This window comes from Panthera pardus, unplaced genomic scaffold (genome assembly GCF_024362965.1).
Source record: "Panthera pardus isolate Hobbes unplaced genomic scaffold, ASM2436296v1 HiC_scaffold_7, whole genome shotgun sequence".
NCBI lineage: Eukaryota > Metazoa > Chordata > Mammalia > Carnivora > Felidae > Panthera > Panthera pardus.
Window position 1 is genome coordinate 17,318,949 of NW_026527002.1, and position 24,582 is coordinate 17,343,530.

The following is a 24,582-nucleotide window of genomic DNA, read 5'->3' on the forward strand; positions in this document are numbered from 1 at the left end:
ACCGACTGAACCAGCCAGGTGCCCCTCAAATCTTGTATTTTTCAACTTAACTGCTTCACCTAACATCTTACCACTTCTAGAAGTATTTTCTTCACTTGGCTTCTAGAGTCTTCTGGTTTTCCTCTGCTTTTACTAGTTCCTCCTTGCATAGGAAAAAAGCAGGTCTGGGACTGACTATCCTTAGAAGGGCCTGGTTGCAAGGCTGATCTTTGGCTAGTATCTGGAACTTAGCTAGCAGACAATTCCCTATACTGACATAAAACTTACCTTAAATGATAAGGCTCATTGTGCCTAAATTTTATAAACCATGTGACTTATGCAGAGCGCCTGCTTTCCCTTTTGGGGAGTCTGGAATCTTGATATGTGCTAGACAAAGGGTGCCTGTCTGAACAGCTCCAAACAAACTATGGGCACTGAGTCTCTAATGAGCTTCACATATGTTGTCAGAATTTGTTGCTGGAAGAATTAAGCATGTTCTATGTGATTCCATTGGGGAAGAACCGTAATTATGAGTATAATGCATCCTGTGAATCTTTCTAGTGAATCACCCAGAAGGTACCTCTGAGGACTCCCAACACACACCTTTTCATTTTTTCTGGTTCCTTTTCAATTCCCACACTAAACTTTGGGTACTTGAAGGATCCATCTTCCATGACCATAGTCCCTATGTGTTTTTTATCCAGGTAATAACTCTCAACCTTATGTCAAAATACTGTTGATCTGTATTTTAGGCTCTAAAATTTTCTTGATTTATTTTATTTTTCATGCTTAGAAGTAATTATTTTGGAAATCAAGTAAAGTGATTACAGATGAACAAAGTAAGATAAAGAGATTTTACTCTTGTTACTAGAATTTTGTGTGATTTTTAAAAAATCATCTTATTTTATCTTACTTTTTTTTTAAAGTAGGCTTCACTGCCAACGTGGAGCTGGGTATGGGGTTTGAACTCAAGGCCATGAGATCAATACCTGCGCTGAGAGCAAGAGTTGGATGCTCAACCTACTGAGCCACCTAGGCATCCCTAAAAATTCTTTTTAAATACAATTATACTCATGGAAATTTGGAAAAGAATAAGGAAGAAATAAATTACATTGTTTAATTTAAAAAGTATCAGAAAAGAAGCAACTGCAGAATTATCAATTGCATAGAAGCTCTGAGGTTTAGACTAAGGTAAAAATACTACAGTTAATGTAAAGATTTTGGAACTCAGGCAACAGGAAATTGTTGATGGTTTTCTAGTTTTTTAAGTTACATTTTCAATTAACATTCTTTTCAGCATTTGTAGTCTTAGGTTTCTCTTATTACAGATTAAATGCCAGACATTCTACTGCCTTTTTGCAGTTTGTATAAGTCAAGTGAGTCCTTTGTAGTCATACCTTTATAGCTAAAGTTTGAGTACAGTGTCCTCCTCTATTAAAACAGTTATGTCACTTGATAACTCATCTGTTCATGAAAAGTCCTTTTATTATTTCCTATAACTAGTCTTTTGATTATGTTTACATAATAACTTCTGATGGTGATATAATGAAAGAAAAAACTAAGTGTTCCTAGGTAATTTGTTTTATAAAGCATTTATTATGAGTGCTATGTTAGAAGTAAATTAACTTTAAAAAGATTGTGTACTTTATTTTGAATAGTTTATTTAGCCCATAGCCACTATAGAAACTAATACTTCTAATTGATGTAGTTCTGAAGCATAATGTTAACTGGCTTAGAGTCACTGATGTTGTACTTGGTGAAGTGACATCACTTCAAATGACCCTAAGGTGACTACTGCTTTACTTGCCACTAGAACCATCATAAGACAACTACTCTGAATAAGTAAGTCTGACCATGTTTCTTAGCTCATTAAGTCCATTGAGATGCCATAGTTAATGCATAGTTTAAAATGAACAGAATATTAAAATTGTTCCATACAGTTCTTAATTTTGTCTTACCTACCTCTAATGCCATGAAATGTTGGTACTGGATGACAAAAGAAGAATTAAAAAGTTAGTATTTTCTGTTGACTAAACCTTAAACTAATAACATTTAAACTAATTCAGAAGGCATTATGTATTATTCTTCCTTGTCTTTGTCTTTTAAGACAGTATTGAGTTAATAGTAAAAAGCAAATATTCTTGATAAATAAAATTGAAATCAGTATAAATAGTTATTTATAAATGAAAATCATATTTTAGTTTCTATTCTTCCACATATCCAGCAAGCAGGATTGGAAAACAGTGGTAAAATCTAAATATATGACTTCAGAAACTGTAAATTACTGTTCCCCGAGTAGGAAAGCCTCACATGGTGGGAGACATCATCCTTGTTTTCTTTTTCTCCTTGACACAACAGAGTAACCATTGTGACTAAGGATATGTAACTTTAGTTACTACTTATTATGCTTTCCATGCAGTCAGACTGCCTAAAAGCAGAAATGAAATATTAAGAATTGTGTTTTTTCCCATTCTCTCATTCATTCCTCTTATTCAGGCATTCATTCTCATGTACTCATTCATACATTCATTGAGTGAACGTTTCTTGGGTATAGCTTGTATGCCAGGCATTATAAAATTGAAGAAAGCATGGCCTTACATTCATTGACTTCATAGTTTTGTTCCATGTGTGATACTCTATTCTGAATGTGAGAATCAAAAATTTCTCTCTTTAGGCTTCAATTCTGTTATCTTTAAAAATAAAGTTAGATTCTTTTTGAAGAAAGAATGCTTTTCTAGGATGATTTAAAATTTTAAGCATATGGGATATTTTTGGGAGAGTGTTGAGAGCATCAGTGAGAGGATTCTAAGGAATCCTCTGCTTTACCCACTATTACCAGGATTATGGAAGCCAGAGGTATGTATCAAGAGAATTCCATGGTGTTCATGGTGGAAAGTGGAATTTAATTATTCCATAAAAATCAACAGACATTCATTTATATTTATACTGCATGGGTCTTTCCCCGCTGAAATATTTGTGATGTAATAAAGCAGAGATATGATACTTTTATGGCAAGTCCCATCATTTAGGTGCATTGTGTGCAAATAAAGTACAAATATGGTGAAATTCATAGCAGTTTATAAACTGCAGTTTGTTATTTCATCTATATTTTCATTAAGGAAAATAATTTTATTCTGTTTAGAAATGATAATTTTTATACTATAGTATTACATATTTGATTTTTTTTATTTTAAATTAAAATTTTGTATTTTATCAGTTTTTTTATTCCTCCAAAATGGCAAAATGAAGGAATTTACCCCAAAAGAAAACGGGAAGAAATGACAGCCAAGGGCTAAATTATTACAGATATAAGCAAGATCCCTGAACTAGAATGTAGAAACACTATAATAAGAATATTAGCTGGTATTGAAAAATGCATAGAATCCCTTTCTGCAGAGATAAAAGATATAAAATTTAGTCAGGACAAAATTAAAAATTCTGTAACTGGGATGCAATCTTGAATGGATGCCTTAGCAGCAAGGATGGATGAAACAGAGAAGCAAATTAGTGATTTAGAAGATAAAATTATGGAGAATAATGAAACAGAAAAAAAGAGGGAAACAAAGGTAAAAGATCACATTACAAGACATAGAGAACTCTGTGACTTATTAAAAAGGAATACCATTCTAATCATAGGAGTCCCAGAAGATGAGAAGAGTGAGAAAGGAGCAGAAGGTTTCTGTGAACAAATTATAACAGAAAACTTGACTAATCTGGGGAGGACACAGACATCAAAATCCAAGCAGCACAGAGAACTCCCATTAGATTCAACAAAAACCAACTATCACCAAGGCATATCATGGTAAAATTCACAAAATACACAGTCAAGGAAAGAATTATGAAAGGAGTAAGGGAAAAAAGTCCTTACCCTATAAGGGAAGACAGATCAGGTTTGCAGCAGACCTATCCACAGAAACTTGGCAGGCCAGAAAGGATTAGCAGGATATATCCAACATGCTGAATCTGAAAAATATGCAACCGAGAATTTTTAATCCAGCAAGTCTTTCATTCAAAATAGGAGAGATAAAGAGTTTCTCAGACAAACAAAAACTAAAGGAGTTCGTGACGACTATACCAGCCCTGCAAGAAATTTTAAGGGGGACTCTTTGGAGAAAAAACGAAACAAAACATAAAAGACCAAAAGCAACAAAGACTAGAAAGGACCAGAGAACATCACCAGAAAGTCCATCTCTACAAGCACAACAATGGCACTAAATTCATGTCTTTCAGTACTCACTCTAAAGTTCAATGGACTAAATGCTCCAATCAAAAGACATAGGGTAACAGAATGGATAAGAAAACAAGACCCATGTATATGTTGCTTACAAGAGACCCATTTTAGACTTAAAGACACCTGCAGAGTGAAAGTATGGGAATGGAGAACCATCTATCATGATAATGGCCGCCAAAAGAAAGCTGGAGTAGCCACACTTATATCAAACAATCTAGATTTTAAAATAAAGACTGTAGCAAGAGATGAAGAAGGGCATTATATGATAATTAAGGGGTCTATCCACCAAGAAGATCTAACAGTTGTATTTATGCCTCCAACATGGAGGCACCTGGAATATATAAATCAATTAATCACAAATATAAACTTATTGATAATAATACCATAATAGTAGGAGACTTCAACACCCCACTTACAGCAACAGATCATATAAGCAGAAAATCAACAAGGAAACAATGGCTTTGAATGACACACTGGACCAGATGGACTTAACAGATACATTGGGAATGTTTCATCCTAAAACAGCAGAATACACATTGTTCTCAAGTGCACATGGAACATTTCCAGAATAGATCACATAATAGATTACAGTTCCAGACTTCAAACTGTATTACAAAGTTGTAATCATGAAGACAGTATGGTACTTGCACGAAAACAAACACTCAGATCAATGGAACAGAATAGAGAACCCAGAAATGGACCCACAAACATATGGCCAACTAATCTTTGACAAAGCAGGAAAGAACATCCAATGGAATAAAGACAGTCTCTTCGGCAAGTGGTGCTGGGAAAACTGGACAGTGACATGCAGCAAAATGAACCTGGACCACTTTCTTACACCACACACAAAATTAAACTAAAAAATGGGTGAAAGTCATAAGTGTAAGACAGGAAGCCATCAAATTCCTCAAGGAGAAAGCAGGCACCAACCTCTTTGACCTTGGCTGCAGCAACTTCTTACATGTCTCCGGACGCAAGGGAAACAAGCAAAAATGAACTATTGAGACCTCATCAACATAACAAACTTCTGCAAAGCAAAGGAAACTATCAGCAAAGCTAAAAAGCAGCCAGTGGAATGGGAGAAGATATTTGCAAATGGCCTATCAGATAAAGTGATAGTATCCAAAATCTGTAAAAAACTTATCAAAAGTCAACACCCCAAAAACAAATAATCCAGTGAAGAAATGGACAAAAGACACGAATAGACACTTTCCAAACAAATCCAGATGGCTAACAAACATGAAGAATTGCTCAACATAACTTATCATCAGGGAAATAAATACAAATTAAAACCACAATGAGATAGCATCTCACATCAGTCAGAATGACTAAAATTAACAACTCAGGCAACAACAGATGTTGGCAAGGATTGGAGAAAAAGGATCTCTTTTGCATTGTTGGTGGGAATGCAAGCTGGTGCAGCCACTGTGGAAAATAGTATGGAGGTTCTTAAAAAATTAAAAATAGAACTACCCTACGACCCTGTAATTGCATTACTAGGTGTTTATCCAGAGGATACAGGAGTGCTGATTCGATGGGACACATGCCCTCCAGTATTTGTAGCAGCGCTGTTGACAATAGCCAAAGTATGGAAAGAGCCCAAATGTCCATCGATGGACGAATGGACAAAGAAGGTGTGATATATGTATTTATAATGGAATAATACTCGGCAATTGAAAAGAATAACATCTTGGCATTTGCAACTAATGTGTATGGAACTAGAGTGTTTTATGCTAAGCGCAATAAGTCAGAGAAAGACAAATACTATACAATTTCATGAATATGTGGAATTTAAGATACAAAACAAATGAACATAAAGGAAGGGAAGCAAAAATAATATAAAAACAGAGAGTGAGACAAGCTATAAGAAACTCTTAAATACAGTGAACAAACAGGGTTGCTGGAGGCATATTTGTTGGGGGATGGGCTAAGTGGGTCATGGCCATTAAAGGAGGGCATTTGTTGGGATGAGCACTGGGTGTTATATGTAAGTGATGAATTACTAGGTTCTCTTCCTGGAATCATTATTTTTTTTTAATTTTTTAAAAATGTTTTTTATTTATTTTTAAGACAGAGACAGAACATGAGTGGGGATGGGGCAGAGAGAGAGGGAGACATAGAATCTGAAGTAGGATCCAGGCTCTGAGCTGTCAGCACAGAGCCGGACGTGGGGCTCGAACTCACGAACTGTGAGATCATGACCTGAGCTGAAGTTGGACGTTCAACCAGCTGAGCCACCCAGGCACCCCTTCCTGGAATCATTATTACACCATATGTTAACTACCTTGGATTTAAATTTTAAAAATGATAATTTTTTTAAACTGTAGTATTACATGGTAGGAGTAGAAGAAGGGAGAGGAGCTTCAAAAATCTAAACACTCAATATCTGTGCTTCTTGACATAGTATTTTACTGTTAAAATGTTTCCAAAGTAGTGTTATTTGATTTTAACTGCTTTATTGAGATATAATGTACATAGTATAAAATTTACCCATTTAAATTATACAACACTGATTTTTAGTGTATTTACAAGTTGTGCAGCCATCACTGTTGTTACCATCCCAAGATGTCATTTGGTTTTTGAACTCTATGTAATGAAACATAATTCTAAATTAAAGTTTTCCTTAAAATATTAACATCCTTTTATAGAATTTCTGTTGGAATGATGAAAAATTCTAGAAGTGGGCTCACCTTTTGTGTGTGTGGTGATTGTTGCACAACACTGTGAAAATACTTAATGCCACTGAATCATATGCTTAAAAATGGTTATAATGAAAATTTTGTAATATGTATATTTTGCCACAACAAAAATTAATATCCATTTATGTGAAGTCAGAATTGGTGGCTTAACATTAAAAGTTTTTGGACATTTCAGCCTGAGCCACACAGTTTTAATAATTTTTTCTCAAACATTTTATAATAAAGATATTCTTAGGTTAAAATCACATTATTAATTAATTAAAACAGAACTTAAAATTGTTGTATTTGTTTTTATAGAGATTTCAGTAGGGTTAAGTGAGGAAGTAAAGGTAATCAGCTTTTCTTTGCTTTAATTTTGTACTCTGTGAAAAGCCACATTCCAAACAATGCAGAACCATTTATCTAAAGGGGGTAAAGTAAACGTGCGCATGCACACACACACAGACAGACACAGTAATTTAAAAATATCTGTTTATAAATGCACAAAGTCTCTGGAAGGAGATGCGAAAAACAGTGATGTTGGTTATTTTGGGCAGGAGAACGAGGTGACAGGTTCATGGGTGGGAGGCATATTTTCCCTATGTGAATGTATGACCTACTGAAATATTTTAAATAAACAATTCATTATCCCGATCCTGGTCTCAGAATCAGCATGACTGTGTTCTTACCTACTGTGCTCTGGTGACAGCATATTGTATTGAAATTGACATTGGTTTGAAAATGAGCTATATTATTTAAGTTGTTCTCTTTCTAGGAATTGATTATGGATTAAGTTTACCACTTGGGGAAGATTATGAACGGAAGAAACATAAACTAAAAGAAGAATTGAGGCAAGATTACAGACGCTATCTTACTCAGGTAATAAATTCTATTAATTTATGCTTCAGATCTTATGCTTCAGAATTCTCCTAAATTATTTTCCTAAGGTTTTAGTCATATGTATTAATTTTTAGGTTTTCAGTGGTATCTAGCAGTAGGATATTATAGTGAAAGTTAAGTGACATGTATGACATTGGTAGAAAAAAAATGGTGCTGAGAACTAGTACCATTGACTCTTGACCTTTGGAACAGGGTAGTGGGTTTTAATTTTAAATCTGATGGTAAGTTCTTGTTGTTCATGTTTTCTGTAGAGTTATCATGGTTTAAAATAGCCCAATTATGATTCCGAACTCCTCTACTCCCTCCAAACATGTATTAAAATGACACATGGGGTTCTAGTTGCTAATTATTTTCCTGTCAGCTAAGCTTATAAAAACTTCATTTAATATATTTATTTAACCTCCCAAGTCTTTGCTTTATGATTTAATATATTTACTTAGCAGAACCCTTGTTTTAAGTATATTTGGTTAAATTATGTAATTTCTAAGCTAAAGATTTCTTGTAGTTTTCAAATGCAATTTATTTTTGAAGTTACCAAATTATTTTAAACAATCATGATGTTTCTAGTCATCTCAAGATATTCTATAGTTTTTTCATACTTTGTAATGTTTGTTCCAAATGTTTAAGTGGTTTCCTATTTATTCTGATGTGCACATGGAGAGAAAGAACTTTGAATACTTTGTTTCCCTTGACTTTAGGGTATTACACAAGCGAAAAGAAAGGTAGGGTTGCCTGCAAAACGTTTTCCTTTCATTTTTCTTTTCTTCTCTTTTCTTTTATTTTTTTAGATCTAGTAGCTTGCAGTTATTTTCATTTTATGATGTTGCTCTCAAACTATTAAGAAAAATAACTTCATTTGTGATTTTGACTCTTTGAATGGTAACATTTTGTATCCTTTTACCAATGTCAGTCTATACATTATAATTTTCCATTAATACAATCAGGCACTATTCCTTTTGATTCCTGCTTTGCATTTATTTTTATTGCTTTCTTATACATCTTTTAGAAATATTCTATGGCCCATTTGTTTTCAGCATGCCAATTTTTTTCTTCTAATTTTGCTAATCACATTAAAATTAATAATACTCAGGATATTCTAAGATGTTTTTAAAGTGTGTTGTCAGGATTTGGATTACTCAATATTTTTGCACCCAAACGCATGGACTGCATTTGTAAATTTATACTGGAAAACAAAAACACTATAGTTTTACAGAACTTTAAAAAAAGTATCTCACGCATCCATCATCATTCACCCAACAGTTTTTAAGCACTTATGAAGACGAATTTGTCTTCAAGGGGTCTTAAGAGTCTGGTTGTAGAGATGACATCATACAGGTCAGAAACTGATACCTAATAAGGATATAATGATTAGGAGAGACTCCAAGGTGTTATTTTGTAAGACACGATAGGTAGAATTTGGATACACTAGAGGGTAAATCAAGGAGAGGACGTTTTCCAGATGGAGAATATAGAATAAAGAAGGACTTGGAAGGGAGGCTTTAGCTTTGTATGAATGAGGCATATTGGGTTTACCAGCCTGGGTTGGTTAGACTAGATTATTTTTGAGAGTAGTAAAAAATAATGATGTAGACAGATAGGAAAGCATCAGATTAGGTTTTTTTAAAGGAATTTTATTTGTGTAGGTATGTATGTATGTATGTATGTATGTATTTTTTAAGTAGGCTCTATGCCCAACATGCAGCTTGAACTCACGATCCTGAGATCAAGAGTTGCATGCTCTACTGACTAAGCCAGCCAGGTACCTCAGATTAGGTTATTAATTTCATATGTGTGAAACACTATACCTCCTTAAGCAGCCTGTGAAGAGCTCAATAACTGTTTTAGGACTGTTAGTTCTGCATATTAGAGATTCTTAGTGTTTATTTTAAATTATTGCTACAGATTTTTAACACTTCTTTTCCCGCTAATTTTCAGTCTGTTCATGCTACTTTCCACAATGATCCTGTTTCTTACCAATTTAAATACTTCATTGTCTCCTCACTGAGCTTCTGGATAAAAATGCATATTCCTTAGCAGGGCATTTGAAGTCTTTTGTATTCCAGCCTGCCTCCCTCGCCTCGTACTCAGTTTTGTCCCCTCTCCCAGCACTCCTTTGTTAGGTGAGGTTTTCCTCTGGTATCTACCATTTTCACTTATCTACTTCATAGATAGAAGGTTTTAAAAAAGAATGATGGTAGGAGGCATAGGAAGAAATTGCCTTTATGAAGGAGAGAAAGAATCAAGAAAGAAAAAGAATCAAGGAGTACAAATCTTTAAATTCAAATGGATATGAAGGAGTTTTGGTGTTGGAGTATCAAGAATGTGGTTATGATAGAGGAGCAGTAGTTTCTTAATATGCAAGAGACACATTTTGGTTGACATATGAGAACGTGGACATGGAAAGGAAGGCAAGGGAAAAAGAAAATAACAGGATTTGGGTAGGTGGCTGCAGTGGCTTCCTTGACCGCTAGAATATGTATTTTCCAAGTCTACTCTTTTTAGATATTTTTTTGTGGCTTCCAGACTTGGATTGTGTGGATAGTTAAATTACAAAAAATCAGATCTTTAAATTTTGCCAAGAAGAGCCATTAAAACAATTAATTACCATCTCTTTCCCAATTTTTAGAACAAAAGACACTTGGTCATCTAACATTGCAGGGAGAATATATTCTCAGGAGAATAAATTTTTTTTTTTTTTTTTTTTAATTTTAACGTTTATTTATTTTTGAGACAGAGAGAGACAGAGCATGAACGGGGGAGGGGCAGAGAGAGGGAGACACAGAATCTGAAACAGGCTTCAGGCTCTGAGCTGTCAGCACAGAGCCGGACGCGGGGCTCGAACTCACGGACCGCGAGATCATGACCTGAGCTGAAGTCGGCCGCTTAACCGACTGAGCCACCCAGGTGCCCCAGGAGAATAAATTTTAAATTGAATTAATAAATGTGTATTTCCAGCCCAGACTTCTCTCCTGAACCTCACACTTACTCTATTTGGCTACCTATCTTAGAAATCTAATGGGTATCTTATGTTGAACATGTCCAAAAGAGAACTCTAGATTTCTATTCTTCCCTCTCCCATCCTTTAGAAGCCTGGAATGTTTGTAGCCTGTTCTTTTAATTTTTTTGTCACAGTACTTATCATCTACTAACATACCATACTCTTCCTTATGTTTATTATTTCAATTTCCTTTGCTTGAGTGTAAGCTTTAGGAAGGCAGGGATCTTTGTTTTCCTCACTGATGCAACTCAGATGTTTCAAACAGTTTGGGACATAGGCTCTCAATATTGAATGAATGAGCGAATGACTAAAATTTAGACTTTTGAATAACTCACTATATTGTCCTTATTATGTTTTTCATTTTATTGAAAATTTCAAACATTATCCTGGGCCTTTATAGGGAGTTGCCCAGTGAAGGAGTGAGGGTGCTGTATCTCTGTCTTCCAAGGGTTGGAACTCTGAATGTGTTTTTTGCACATGTATAACTACAAAATGGCTAGGTTTATAGTGTACTTTTTATATAAGGGTTAAACTGATTTAGGGATTTAGTCAGGTATCCTATTGTTTTCCTTGACAAGTAAGTTTAGAGTTCTATACAACCAACTTTCATATTAGCTTTTGTAGCACAACTTATTTGTAAATTATTTGTAAATTCAGATTCAGTGAAACCTTTTTAATCGCTTAGTTTTATTAATCACTGTTCCCAAATGTTTTAGATATAACTATATTATAGCAGTTGGTACATTAAATTGTAGTTAATTGTTTACATATTTGTTTCCCCAGCAACACTGTAAATTTCTTACATATAGGGAATATATTCTCATCTTTGTCTCCCTACCACCAAAAAAAAAACTTTTGTTTTAGGTAGTCAATAATTAATGAATAAGTAAAAGGCATGGAGCTACATAGGTTAACAAATATTGATTGATTTAATCCTCATAAGCTAGTGATTTAGATCCCTGTTTTACACACATGAGGCAGAGAAGTTAAATAACTTCTAGATTGTGACTACAAAGTAGCAGTACCAGAAAGTTGGAGATCATATATATATTTTTCTAATCCTTGTGATTGCTTTATAGCCTTCAAAGAGATTTTACATTCTTTTTTAATGTTTATTTTTGAGAGAGACAGTGCGAGAGTGAGAGAGGAGCAGAAAGAGAGAGAGGGAGACACAGAATCCAAAGGAGGCTCCAGGCTCTGAGCTGTCAGCACAGAGCCCAACATGGGGCTTGAATGCACGGACCTCAAGATCATGACCTGAGCCACAGTTGGACGCTTAACTGACTGAGCCACCCAGGCACCCCGAGATTTTACATTTTTAATCCTCTTTGATCATTATGCCAGCTTTGGTAGATAGGCAGAGCGGTTACTATTCTCATTTTATGGTAGAAGCCTAGATTAGGAAGATTAGGTAACTTGCTCAGTGTGACAGAACTAAGTGTTGGGGCTAGTCCTGGAGCCTATGTCTTTTGACTCCTAACCTGATGGTCTTTTTGCTACACTGCATTGTCTAAATGTTTAATGATCAAGGATGGAGGTACACATAAGGAAACAGTGTTTGTAGTTTATATCTTCTGGCATTTGAGTGGATATCCACTCATAAATTATTACAGGAAAATTAGTAAACAAACATGATTGCAGTGTGCACACGGATCTTGGTGAGCAAGTTTAAATTGGCCTTAAGAACAAAAGGACAGTAGGGCACTGAGGATGAAGAATATGTGTTTAGATGAGGAATATAAATTGAAAAAGAGTTTCCTTTTTTCCCATGCTTTTGAATCATCTGGAATATACATATATGTATGTAGCAAGTGAAAATTAAGACCTGATTCTCTTCTTCAGGGAGTTGTTGATTGGAAGAAAATTCTGTTTCCTAATTACTTTTGTTATGAACTCTGTAGAATTGTACTTTGTGTCTTCATCTCCATTTCATTCTTTTGCTCTGCATAAGTAATCACTTAGAAAATAGAACGTAAGACACATTTATGGAACATTTTATAAAGGCAATTAGATAATATATTTTTTTAATGTGTATGTATACAGAAAAATTTTCTGTCCACGAGTGAAACAGATCCATCTACTCTGGGAGTTTCTCTTCCTATTGGTGAGAGGTTATCTGCTAAGGTAGGTGAATAGGAGTAGTTATTGTGAGTAATAGTTTTATGAGGCATCAAGATAATTAAAGAACATACTCCTGACTTAAATGCAAGCAGAAGATTGTATCATTTCCCATACTTGAATATATGCCTTTTAAAAAAGTCTGCGGAGTCTCTGTGCTGTTTTTTAAAAAACTTCTGAACGTAACATTTATAACAATGTAAGAAGATACCTTTAATCTGTGAATTAATTGAGTATATAGAATATATATTTTTCAGCATTGGTTTTGAGCTTTAAATTCATTTCATGTGTCACAGTTATCAGTGAGATGAGTAGATGAGAGTATACTGAGCTTTTATGTAGGGTGAGGTCTGGGGCTATTTGAATGTATTACTATCACTGTACAAATAATATGTCCATACTCTTTAGAGATGGACCAATAAAGCACTGCAAAGCTAGGTGAGCGATCACAACATAGTACATAAGACAAATGGGCAGTAGTAAGCTTCAAAAGATGACCTAGTTAAATCTTTATCTCTTTTTTAGATTGTGCTGTTTCAATGACAGTGGAAGTATTAAGGCTTAAGAACATTTCCTGTGCTTCAACAAAACATTTACCTTATAATATATTAGTGTCTGTGATAATTTTACCTTCTTATGTTTAAAATACAACAAGCAACTTCTTTATACTTGGGAAAGAAATGGTTAGCAGCAGGTGTTTTGGCTGTAGGGTGGAGGAATAGAGGCAGGAGATACCCCTGAGAAGGAAAGAAGGAAGGTAACTTGGTCAAATCTCCTTGGAAACATGCTGACAACTCTCCTGGCAAACACACTCATGTATTTACTAGTGGGACGGTTTTATTTATGAATGCCTTTCGCAGAGTGCACCTGGATTTTCTAAGATTGCTGTTGGTAAACAAACCTAGAATCCCATGGATTTATGGGGCATGGCTTTTTGGAAAATGTTAACTAAGTGATGTAACTTATAAAATGTATAAAATGGAGATGTTTCACAACCAAAACACCTCCCTTCTATTAATGACTTCCTGTGTTAACCTGGACCTAAGTGTGTAGTAATAGTAATGCATATTTTAATTTTTTAAAAAATAGTAATGCATATTTTAATGTGACAAGAAAGGATGTGGGTGGGGAATTGCATTGGTGGTCTCAGACCTTTTCCTGCCCCTCTTGTGCCTTGCAACTATTTCTGTCCTTGAAATTATTAGCAGTGCTTGATTCTGGGTAATATCTTATGTTGTATGTGTTTGATTGGACATAAAGGTACTTTTTTCTGAAGTTGGAATTTTAACATTACCTTTTGGTTTTTATTTTAAGGAAAGATTGAAACTTGAACGCAACAAAGAATATAATCAGTTTCTCAGGGGTAAGGAAGAATCCACTGAAAAGTTCAGACAGGTAGAAAAGAGTAGTACTGAGGTGGGTTTTCCTTTTAAAGTAAATCTTTAACACCAAAGGTTGAATATTTTGTACTTAATTGATAATATTTTTGTATGTTAAACATTTCACTTGGTTTTTATGTAAATATTTTAAAGAGTAAACCAAATTGAACTAAACTCAGGACAGTATTTAGTTTTATAAATGGTTTTATCATATGTTGAAGAACCTACCCTACTTTTTAACTTTATTGGGGAGGTATAATTTTAGAGATTGACTTTAAGTGATTTTTAGTTTTTAATTTTAAGTGATTTTTAGAACATTGACAATTTCTAGCTATATATATATTTTTCCACATTTAAAAATGGTTGATGTTACGGGCACCTTGGTGGCTCAGTCGGTTAAGCGTCCAACGGGCTCAGGTTATGATCTCGCGGTTTGTGGATTTGGGCCACACGTCGGGCTCTGTGCTGACAGCTCGGAGCCTGGAGCCTGCTTCGGATTCTGTGTCTCGTTCCCTCTCTGCCCCTCCCTTGCTCATGCTGTCTCTCTCTGTCTCAAAAATAAATAAAACATTAAAAAAAAATGGTTGATGTTTTTGGGGCCCCAAAATTGAGCACTTTCTATATTCTTTGTGTTAAGAATTTAATGTGAAATAATTGGAAGCAATTTTACCTGCCAAAGTATGCTTTAATATTTCCTGGGATAGGAATTTGCATTTAGTTTATCCTCTCTTTTTATACCCACTTACTTATATCACTGTTGATGGTTTATTTGATATTTATTATGTTTTGAAGGATAGCATTTCCATGAAGGTTTTTTTTTTTTTTCTTTATAAAGATATTTCTTTGGGTGATTAAGCCTTGGAGTTGAGATTGTAAGTAGACTCAGCGTCATTTGAGGGTTTAATTACCTTTTAAAAAATAGAATTGTATTAAGATCTGTTTCTTGTTTTCTATTTGACCAGGACAAGAATCAAAAAAATAGAATTGTATTAAGATCTGTTTCTTGTTTTCTATTTGACCAGGACAAGAATCAAAGAAATAAAAAACCTATTAGTCAGGTTAAGCCTGATTTACCTTCACAAATACAAACATCTTGTGAAAATTCAGAGGGTCCTAGGAGAAATGTCTTAACTCCTTCGGAGGCATATGAAGAGCTTCTAAACCAAAGAAGACTAGAGGAGAACAGATACCGACAACTAGATGATGAAATTGAATTAAGGAATAGAAGAATCATTAAAAAAACTAATGAAGAAGTGGGCATTTCCGATAAAAAACATCAAAGGTTTGCCAGCAAGGCTGACATTCCAGAGAGAAGATTTAGCAAGTTTAATGAGGATCGTGTTTTTGATAGACACTATTATAGACCAGATCAAGATCCTGAAGTAAGTGAAGAAATGGACGAGAGGTTTAGATATGAAAGTGATTTTGATAGAAGACTTTTGAGAGTGTATACAAATGACAGGTATTTACAACTTTATTTTTATTTTCTTTGTTTAATATTAATGTTATTTTTTATCATTATGCTAGGGAGAAGGAGTTTCATTTGATTTACATATTTGATTAATTATAAGATGCTGTCAATTTTAGGTTATACCATTCTTTTTTATGTGCCACCAAAGGAACAAATACAATTCCTGAAACGGCAAGAAAGGGACCCTGTAATAAAGCTGTGACACTGAAAGGCTACAACCTTTATGTAAAATTAGATGGGAAATAAACTTTTTCACAGAAGGGGACAGAAAGGAATCTTCCATGTCTCAACCTTGGCACTGAACAGAGGGTGTACAAAAAAAAAACTTGCCTGAGATTTTGAACTGTAAGCCAGTACTAATTGAGGTTTGCAGTCTGAATTCATGTTGCTTCTATTGTCTGAAAAACCTTGAGGCAAGAATTCAGTGTGGTCTCAGATTCATAATGCCCCTGGGTGACTGACAGGAGAAGAACTCTTCTTTGCCATAACTTGACTTAAAACCAGGTTGATGGCAATCCCAGATTCACATGTTAAAATGTGGATAAAAAGGACATTTTAAAATAGATGAAATACAGCTTATTCCTTTAATTTTCCTATGCTCCCAAGTACTTCTATCAGTATATTTCATTGTTTGTAAGTCACTTATTAAACATTTACTTAAGTAAAATGATACCAGGTTTTTACTATCAGATTTTCAGGTGCTTTTCAGTTTTTTTGATGATTGTTTTTGGGACACTATTTGTAATTTCTTAACTGCTACACTGGGGTTTTATTTTATTAAGTCATTTACCTTAATACTTACAATTTGCTATATTTAAAGGAACTTTTGATTTGGAGATAGAAATATGGCAGGGTTCCATATTTGTCAGTGACTTGTTAACTTGCAAGTGTTAAATCTAAATTTTCACGAGTTTATGAGACCTGTTTCATTAGTCCAAATAGATTACTTTTTAAATATTTTAGAAAATTTCTGAGATCTATTGCTGTACATTTGGTATTCTAAATATTAGTTAATCCTAACTAAATGTTAATATTCTAAATATTAACAGAACCTTTACAGTTTGTTGTCTTCTACTTCTTATTCTGTAGCTGTTATGGCCTGCTCACCCAGTCTTTTTAATTAATATTCACCCTGATTTAAGTGATATTAACGAAAGATTAGAATTTTGCAGTGCTACTTGTCTTTATCTCTGATTTGAATTGTTTGTGCTTCAGAAAATACTCCAAATCCTATAATGTTTTATATTTAAAAATGTTTATAACTGAAGGTAGTCAGAGGCTGCCTAAACTAAAAGAGTTCTCAAATAGGGAAGTGCAGGTAATCTTGGACTCTTGGTTCTGCCTTCTTTGTACATGAGAACATTTTTTTCCTTATGGTGTCTTTATCTTTAAAGTATAATGTAATGCTATCTTTTGAGTTTGGAATTGCAAGAAACTTATGATGATTGCTTTTAAAAAATATTTTGATATATTTTTTTGTAATTATATCCTGTGATAATTTTAAACTTGAACAAATTAATTTCAGCCTAATTTTTTGAGAACTAGCTTATTTTCTTATGTATCCTATAAATGAAGTGAACTCTTTCTATATAACCTTTCCAGGTAGCATTTTAAGAATAGATTAAACATGAGGATCAGTGAGTATAATTCCTGGTGTACATTTTAAAATGTTTAAAAGTATTTCTTCAAATTTAAATCATTATTATATGTTACTGCACTTTGTTAATGCATAAACTTACATCTCCAGATGTAGGTTTTTCACATATGTCTCTAAGACATTTGAAGTTAAAATTTAGTTTCTGTATTTCAGATTTGTAGATTCCTTAATTCCCACAAAAAGTTTATATCATTCAATAGTTTTTATTTAGCAGGCAGAGTGGTTGGTAGGAAAAATGACTCTATTAGTGAAGTTTTTTGAGACTAAAGAAATGTGTAACTACATGTGGCTTCTTGCTCTAACCATTTATTCTTTTTTAAAAAAAATTACTAAGTATTGTTGATATGCAGTTGATTTCACATGCACACATAGGGCTTCATCAGTTTTACACATTATGCAGTGCTCACCACAATGTGTGTAGTTACTGTCTGTCACCATACAACATTATTACAATATTGTTGACTATATTCCCTGTGCTGTAGTTTTCATTGCTGTGATTTATTTAATTCATAACTACCAAGTTTGTATCTCTTAATCCCTGTCACCTATTCAGCTCTTTCCCTGTGTGCCCCCACCCTCTGGCAATAAGATTATTGTGTTTATGAGTCTTTTTCTGTTTTTTTGTTATTTGTTCATTCGTTTTGTGTTTTAGATTCCACATATGAGTAAAAGCATATGGTATTTTTCTTTTTCTAACTTATTTCACTTAGCATAATACTCTCTAGGTCCATTCATGTTGCAGACAGCAAGAGCTCATTCTTTTTTATGCTGGCATTCCATTCTATATATATACACCATATGTTCTTTATCCATTCATCTATGGATGGACATTTGGGTTGTTTTCATAACCTGGCTATTGTAAATAATGTTGCAATAAACATTGGCATGCAGGTATGTTTTCAAATTAGTGTTTTCATTTTCTTTGGTTAAATACCCAGTAGTGGAGTTACTGGATCATATGGTGTATCTATTTATGATTTTTGGGCAATCTCCATACTGTTTTCCATAGTGGCTGCACCAGTTTATAGTTCCACCAACATTGCATGAGGGTTCCCTTTTCTCCAAATCCTCATTAGCACTTACGATTTCTTGTCTTTTTGATACTAGCCATTCTCATTGATATGAGGTGATATCTTATTGTGGTTTTCATTTGCATTTCCCTGATGGCTAGTGATGTTGAGCATCTTTTTGTGTGTCTTTTGGCCATTTGTATGTCTCTTTGGAAAAATGAGTACTCGGATCCTCTGCTTGTTTTCTAATTGGATTATTTGCTTTTTGGTTTGAGTTGTATGAGTTCTTTATATGTTCTGGAAATTAACCCCTTAACGGATGAATCATTTGAAGATATCTCCAGTAGGTTGCTTTTTGTTTTGTTGACAGTTTCCTTTTTGTACAAAAACATTTTATTTTGGTGTAGTCCTGATAGTTCACTTTTGCTTTTGTTTCTGTTGCCTCAGGAGACATATCCATAAATATGTTGTTAAGGTTGATGTCCAAGAGACTGTTATCTGTATTTTCTTTTAGAAGCTTTATGGTTTCAGGTGTCATGTTTAGGTCTTCAATCCATTTTTAGTTCATTTTTGTGTATGGTATAAGAAAGTGGTTCAGTTTTTTTTTTTGTTTTTTTTTTTTTTTTTTTTTTTTTTGTTTTTTTACATGTAGCTGTTCAGTTTTCCCAGCACCCTTTTGTTGAAGAAACTGTCTTTTCCCCATTGTAGATTCTTGTAATTGACTGTATAAGTGTCGGTATTTTCCGGGGTCTGTATTCAGTTCCATTGATCTATATGTCTGTGTTTATGCCAGTGCCCTACAGTTTTGATTATTATAGCTTTGTAGTACTATTTTGAAATTTGGATTGTGATGGTTCTACCTTTGTTCTTTTTTCTCAAGATTGCTTCAGCTATTAAGGGTATTTTGTAGTTCAGTACAAATTTTAGGATTATTTGTTTCTTCTGTGAAAAATGCTGTTGGTATTTTGATAGGGATTGCATTGAATCTGTAGATTGCTGTAGGCAGTAGGGACATTTTTAATAATATTTTGCCAGTCCATGAACATAGAATATCTTTCCATTTGTTTGTGTCATCTTCATTTTCTGTCATCAGAGTCTTATAAATTTCATGCATAGGCTTTTCACCTCCTTGGTTAAATTTATTCCTAGGTTTTTTGTTGGTTGGTTGGTTGGTTGGTTGGTTGCAATTGTAAGTGGGATGAATTTTTTTTTCTTTCTGCATCTTCATTGATTAGTGTATAGAAGTGCAGCAGTTTCTGTATATTAATTTTCTATCCTGCAACATTACCAAATTCATTCTTTTAATGTTATTTATTTTGAGAGAGAGAGATTGAGCGCAAGCAGGGGAAGGGCAGAGAGAGAGGGAGAGAGACAATCCCAAGCAGGCTCTGCACTGTCATTGTAGAGCCTGACACAGGGCTTGATCCCACTGACCATGAGATCATGACCTGAGTTGAAATTAAGAGTTGGATGCTTAACCCGACTGAGCCATCCAGGTACCCCACTGAATTCATTTATTAATTCTAATAGTTTTTTGGTGGTCTTTTGGACTTACTGTATATAGTATCATGTTATTTGCAAAGAGTGGAAGTTTTACTGCTTCCTTGCTTTCTGTTGCTTGTCTGATTGCTGTGACTTGTACTTCCAGTATAGTGTTGAATAAAAGTGGTGAGAGTGGGTATTCTTGTCTTCTTCTTGATTTTAGTTAGAGAAAAGACTCTGAGTTTTTCACCATTGATGTTAAGCATGTGTTTTCCATATATAGGTTTTATTATGAGGTATGTTCTGTCTGAATCCATTTTGTTAAGAGTTTTTCTCATAAATGATGCTGTATTTTGTCTCATGCTTTTTCTGCATCTGTTGAGTGTTCATATAGTTTTTATCCTTCATTTTTATTAGTTTGCATGTATTTAACCATCCTTGCATCCCCAGAATAAATCCCAGTTGATCGGGTGAATGATTCTTTTAATGTATTTTTGAATTTGGCTTGCTCATATTTTGTTGACAATTTTTGCATGTGTGTTCATCAGGGATTTTGACCTGTAGGTTTGTGGACTTTTTTTTTTTTTTTTTTTAATATACTGTCTTTGTCAGATTTTGGTATCAGGGTAATCCTGGTCTTGTATAAAGAATTTGGAACTTTTCCTTCCTCTTCTATTTTTTGGAATAGTTTGGGAAGAATAGGTATTAACTCTTCTTCATATATTTGGTAGAATTCACCTGGGAAGCCATCTTGTCCTAGACTTTTGTTTGTTGCAAGATTTTTGATTGTAGTTCAGTTTTGTTACTAGTAATCAGTCTGATCAGATTTTCTGTGTCTTCCTGATGGAGTTTTGGAAGATTGTATGATTCTGGGAATTTAGCCATTTATTCTAGGTTATCCAATTTGTTGGCATATAATTTTTCATATTCTCTTATAATCCTTTGTATGTTTGTGGTGTCAGTTGTTACTTTCTTTGATTTCTGAGTTTAAGTCCTTTCTCTTTTTTTCTTGATTAGTCTGGCTAACGGTTTGTCAGTTTTGTTTTCAGAGAACCCGCTCTGTGTTTATTGGTCTTTAGTCTCCATTTCATTTATTTTCTCTCTGATCTTTACTTTTTTCTTCCTGTTGACTTTGGGTTTTATTTGTTATTTTTCTAGTTCCTTTAGGCATAAGGTTAGGTTGTTTATTTGAGTTTTTTTTTCTTGTTCCTTGAGGTAGGCCTATATTACTATGAATGCTCTAAGAATTGCTTTCACTATGTCCCAAAGATTAGACTCTATTGTGCTTCCTTTTTCATATTTCTCCATGTGTTTTGGATTTCCTCTTATTTCTTCATTGACCCATTGATTGTTTAGGAAAATGTTGTTTAGCCTCCACATTTTCTATATTTTTTGTCCCCCCCTGCACCCCCAACTTGTAATTGGTTTCTACTTTCATACTCCTGTGACTGGAAAAGATGCTTGATAGGATTTCAGTCTTAAATTTGATCTGACTTGTTTTGTGACACAACATGTGATCTGTCCTGTGGAATTTTTCAGGTGCACTTGAAAAGGATGTGTATTATGCTGTGTTTGGATGGAATGTTCCTTATATATCTGTTAAATACATCTGGTATAATGTGTTATTCAAAGCCACTGTTTACTTCTGGATTTTCTGTCTGGATGGTATCCATTGATTTAAAGGGGGTGTTAAAGTCCTCTACTATTACTGTCAGTTTCTCTCTTTATGTTTGTAAATATTTGGTTTATGTACTTAGGTGCTTCTATATTGGGTGCATAGATATTTACAATTGTTATCTCTTCTCCATGAATTGACTCCTTTATCATTATGTAATACCTTTTTTATTTTTTGTCTAAGCATTTATTCATAATATATTGTAATCTTAACCAGAAGTTCTTGACAAAAAATAATTATAACTGATTGTGAGAAGTACAAAATTAATTTTCCTTCATTTTCCTAAGTTTCTCTTATTCTTTTTTCTTATAAAATTTAGCATGTATAAATTCTAGTTTTGATTTTTAACAATTTTTGAGTTTTATATTTTTGGTCTCAGTTTTTTTCTGATTAGCCCATAAATGTTTTCATGTGCCATAATGTCTTTATTAATGAACTATTTTGTCCATTTTATGGGAAAGCTAAAGCCCAGGAATGATTTTACACTCTTGAAGTCAAGATTAATCACTGGCAGTGGTTTTAAATAATTAACAAGGTAGTTAACATTTTGTTTAACACTTGTATTCTGTGTGTGTGTGTGTGTGTGTGTGTGTGTGTTATTTATTTATGAATATTTACAATTTAACTAAAATAATGTTTTAGGAGTTTTTGTAAGTTGAATGTAATGGTATGTTTCCTAATACTTTGAAATTTATAGACCACTTTTAAATGTGATCCTCCTAGTCTTTGTTATTTATTAACTTGATCTGTAGAAGTTACTGTATTACTTTACTATGTTTACTTTATAACCAATGTTAGCGAGTAGAAGAAACTTTGAGCTTTAAAAAATGCTTTTTAAAGAAGTTTTTATGTGATTAATGCAGTTAGCACTTCCATTCTATTTAACTCTTGATATTTGATAGTTTGTAATCTTAATAGTCATTTAATAAATTTCTGAAATAACATGCCATCTGAAATTAGAATCTGTGTATTATCCACATGGATGAGTACATGCTTACTTAGTGTGGGACATTGTAAGAAATGTGCCTGCTTAATATGTAAGATATAAATGAGGAGAAATGGCTAATTAGAACTTGAGTTATTTGATATAACTTTTTAAAAATATATAGTAATTAATTTTCATTTATCTTTGAAAGGGCTATTTTAATACTGTTATTTTCTCCATTTTATTTTATTTTTTATTTTTAAAAAAAAAAAAATTTTTTTTTAACGTTTTATTTATTTTTGAGACAGGGAGAGACAGAGCATGAACAGGGGAGGGTCAGAGAGAGGGAGACACAGAATCTGAAACAGGCTCCAGGCTCTGAGCTGTCAGCACAGAGCCCGACGCGGGGCTTGAACTCACGGACCGCGAGATCATGACCTGAGCTGAAGTCAGACGCTTAACCGACTGAGCCACCCAGGCGCCCCGTTTTCTCCATTTTAAAGATGGGCTTGATATTAGAAAATCATTTATTAAAGTAAATATAAAAATTGTGAAACAACTGAAAACATAGGGAAAAAGGGTGATCCACAGTTAATAGCTCAGTATTTTTAACATCTAAGAGAGTACCCCTAATAACAGAATTCATTCACATTAGAGAAGTTCGTGATATGAAAACAAGATGATGTAACTATTTTGTGAATTAGATGAGTTAAAAAAATTTTTTTTAAGTTTATTTTTGAGAGAGAGAGAGAGAGAGAGAGAGAGCAAGCGAGCACAAGCAGGGAAGGGGCAGAGAGAGAGGGAGACACAGAATCTGAAGCAGGCTCCAGGCTCTGAGCTGTCAGCACAGAGCCTGACGCCGGACTGGAACTCAGGAACCGTGAGATCTAATCTGAGCCAAAGTTGGACGCTTAACCACCTGAGCCACCCAGACACCCCTAGATGAGTTTTTTAAAAGTAAGGTGAAAAATGATTCTTCCTTGCTGTGAGCCATAGGAATCTATGACCAAGAGATGGTAAATATTTTGTTTTTATGAATTTATAATTTGACTTCACAGCTTGTTGGGTTCCCTTCTAGTTTTTTTTTTGTTTTTAAAATCTTATATTAGTAAATGTAAAAAATATTTATGGAATCACTATCTGTAAATAGTTTTTCATTGGTTTAACAAAGTAAGCATAATCCTATTATGAGTCATTTCATACAATTAAATAGGATGCCTTAAGATTTTATTTTATCCTTTTTGGTGAAATGTGTATCTCTGCTTTTATTGGGCCTCTTAAACATTTCTCTAGTCTTGATTTTATTGTAATTGTCAGCAACAGGAGGGGACTTTTATAGTTTTGATAGTGAAATTTTCTTCTTTAGTGAAAGGGTATACCTTAAAGCTGTCTTCCTTATAGGCAGTTCATTGGGAAGTCTTTGTGATTTTACTGTAGAATTTAGCATAGACCTTGACTTTATACATAAATAAAATGATTAATTTGGAAGGAACTTTGAATATGGCCTTTTGTGTTTATGGTGCTTACTTTATTAAGATAGCTCTGTATATTGAAAAAATTGTAAAACATGTTTTAGTATAGTTGCTCTGGATATAGCGTACTTTGGTTATAGCTACATAAAGATAGGTTAGAATTGCAAGTGCAAATGTCTTTAGAGAACTTACCTAAAAATGCAGGAAGCCACAGTTCTTAGAAAAATTTTAGAAAGATTTTTGTATATCTAAATAGTCTTTAATTCTGGTTAATTCTGGTTTAATCACAAAGTATGTTTCTAAAAATTTATAACTTTAAATTTCTTTATATTTGAAAACTTTCATTTGTTCAGGCAGTACTTTACCACATCACATTTATTTTTGTCGAGTAATGGGAGACCACCTCCAGGTTTGGTGATTCAGCAGGAGGACTCACAAGACTTTGTATCTGTAGTTATATTCATGGGTATGACTTATTACAGTGAAGGGATACACAATAAAATCAGCAGAGGAAGAAGGGGCATGGACAAAGTCTGAAGGTAAGCAGGTGCAAGTTTCCAGGAGTTCTCTCCTAGTGGACTCACACCGGACATACTTAATTCCTCCA

General features: G+C 33.9%; 1 protein-coding gene across 9 annotated transcripts in view; it reads left to right on the plus strand.

Moving 5' to 3' along the window:
- Positions 1-24,582, plus strand: part of CSPP1 (centrosome and spindle pole associated protein 1) — a 153,280-nt gene that overhangs the window by 36,948 nt on the left and 91,750 nt on the right. For 6 of the 9 annotated variants that reach the window (XR_002081016.2, XR_002081017.2, XM_019453206.2 and 3 more), the window contains exons 4-8: positions 7,664-7,767; positions 8,487-8,510; positions 12,830-12,910; positions 14,219-14,320; positions 15,306-15,745. Coding sequence is in view for 7 of the 9 variants with exons in the window: in XM_019453206.2 (XP_019308751.2) it covers positions 7,664-7,767; positions 8,487-8,510; positions 12,830-12,910; positions 14,219-14,320; positions 15,306-15,745 (751 nt within the window). In the remaining 2 variants the exon portion in view is untranslated. The remainder of the gene's footprint in view (positions 1-7,663; positions 7,768-8,486; positions 8,511-12,829; positions 12,911-14,218; positions 14,321-15,305; positions 15,746-24,582) is intronic. The other 3 variants (XM_019453208.2, XM_053896616.1, XM_053896617.1) reach the window with 1 other exon arrangement.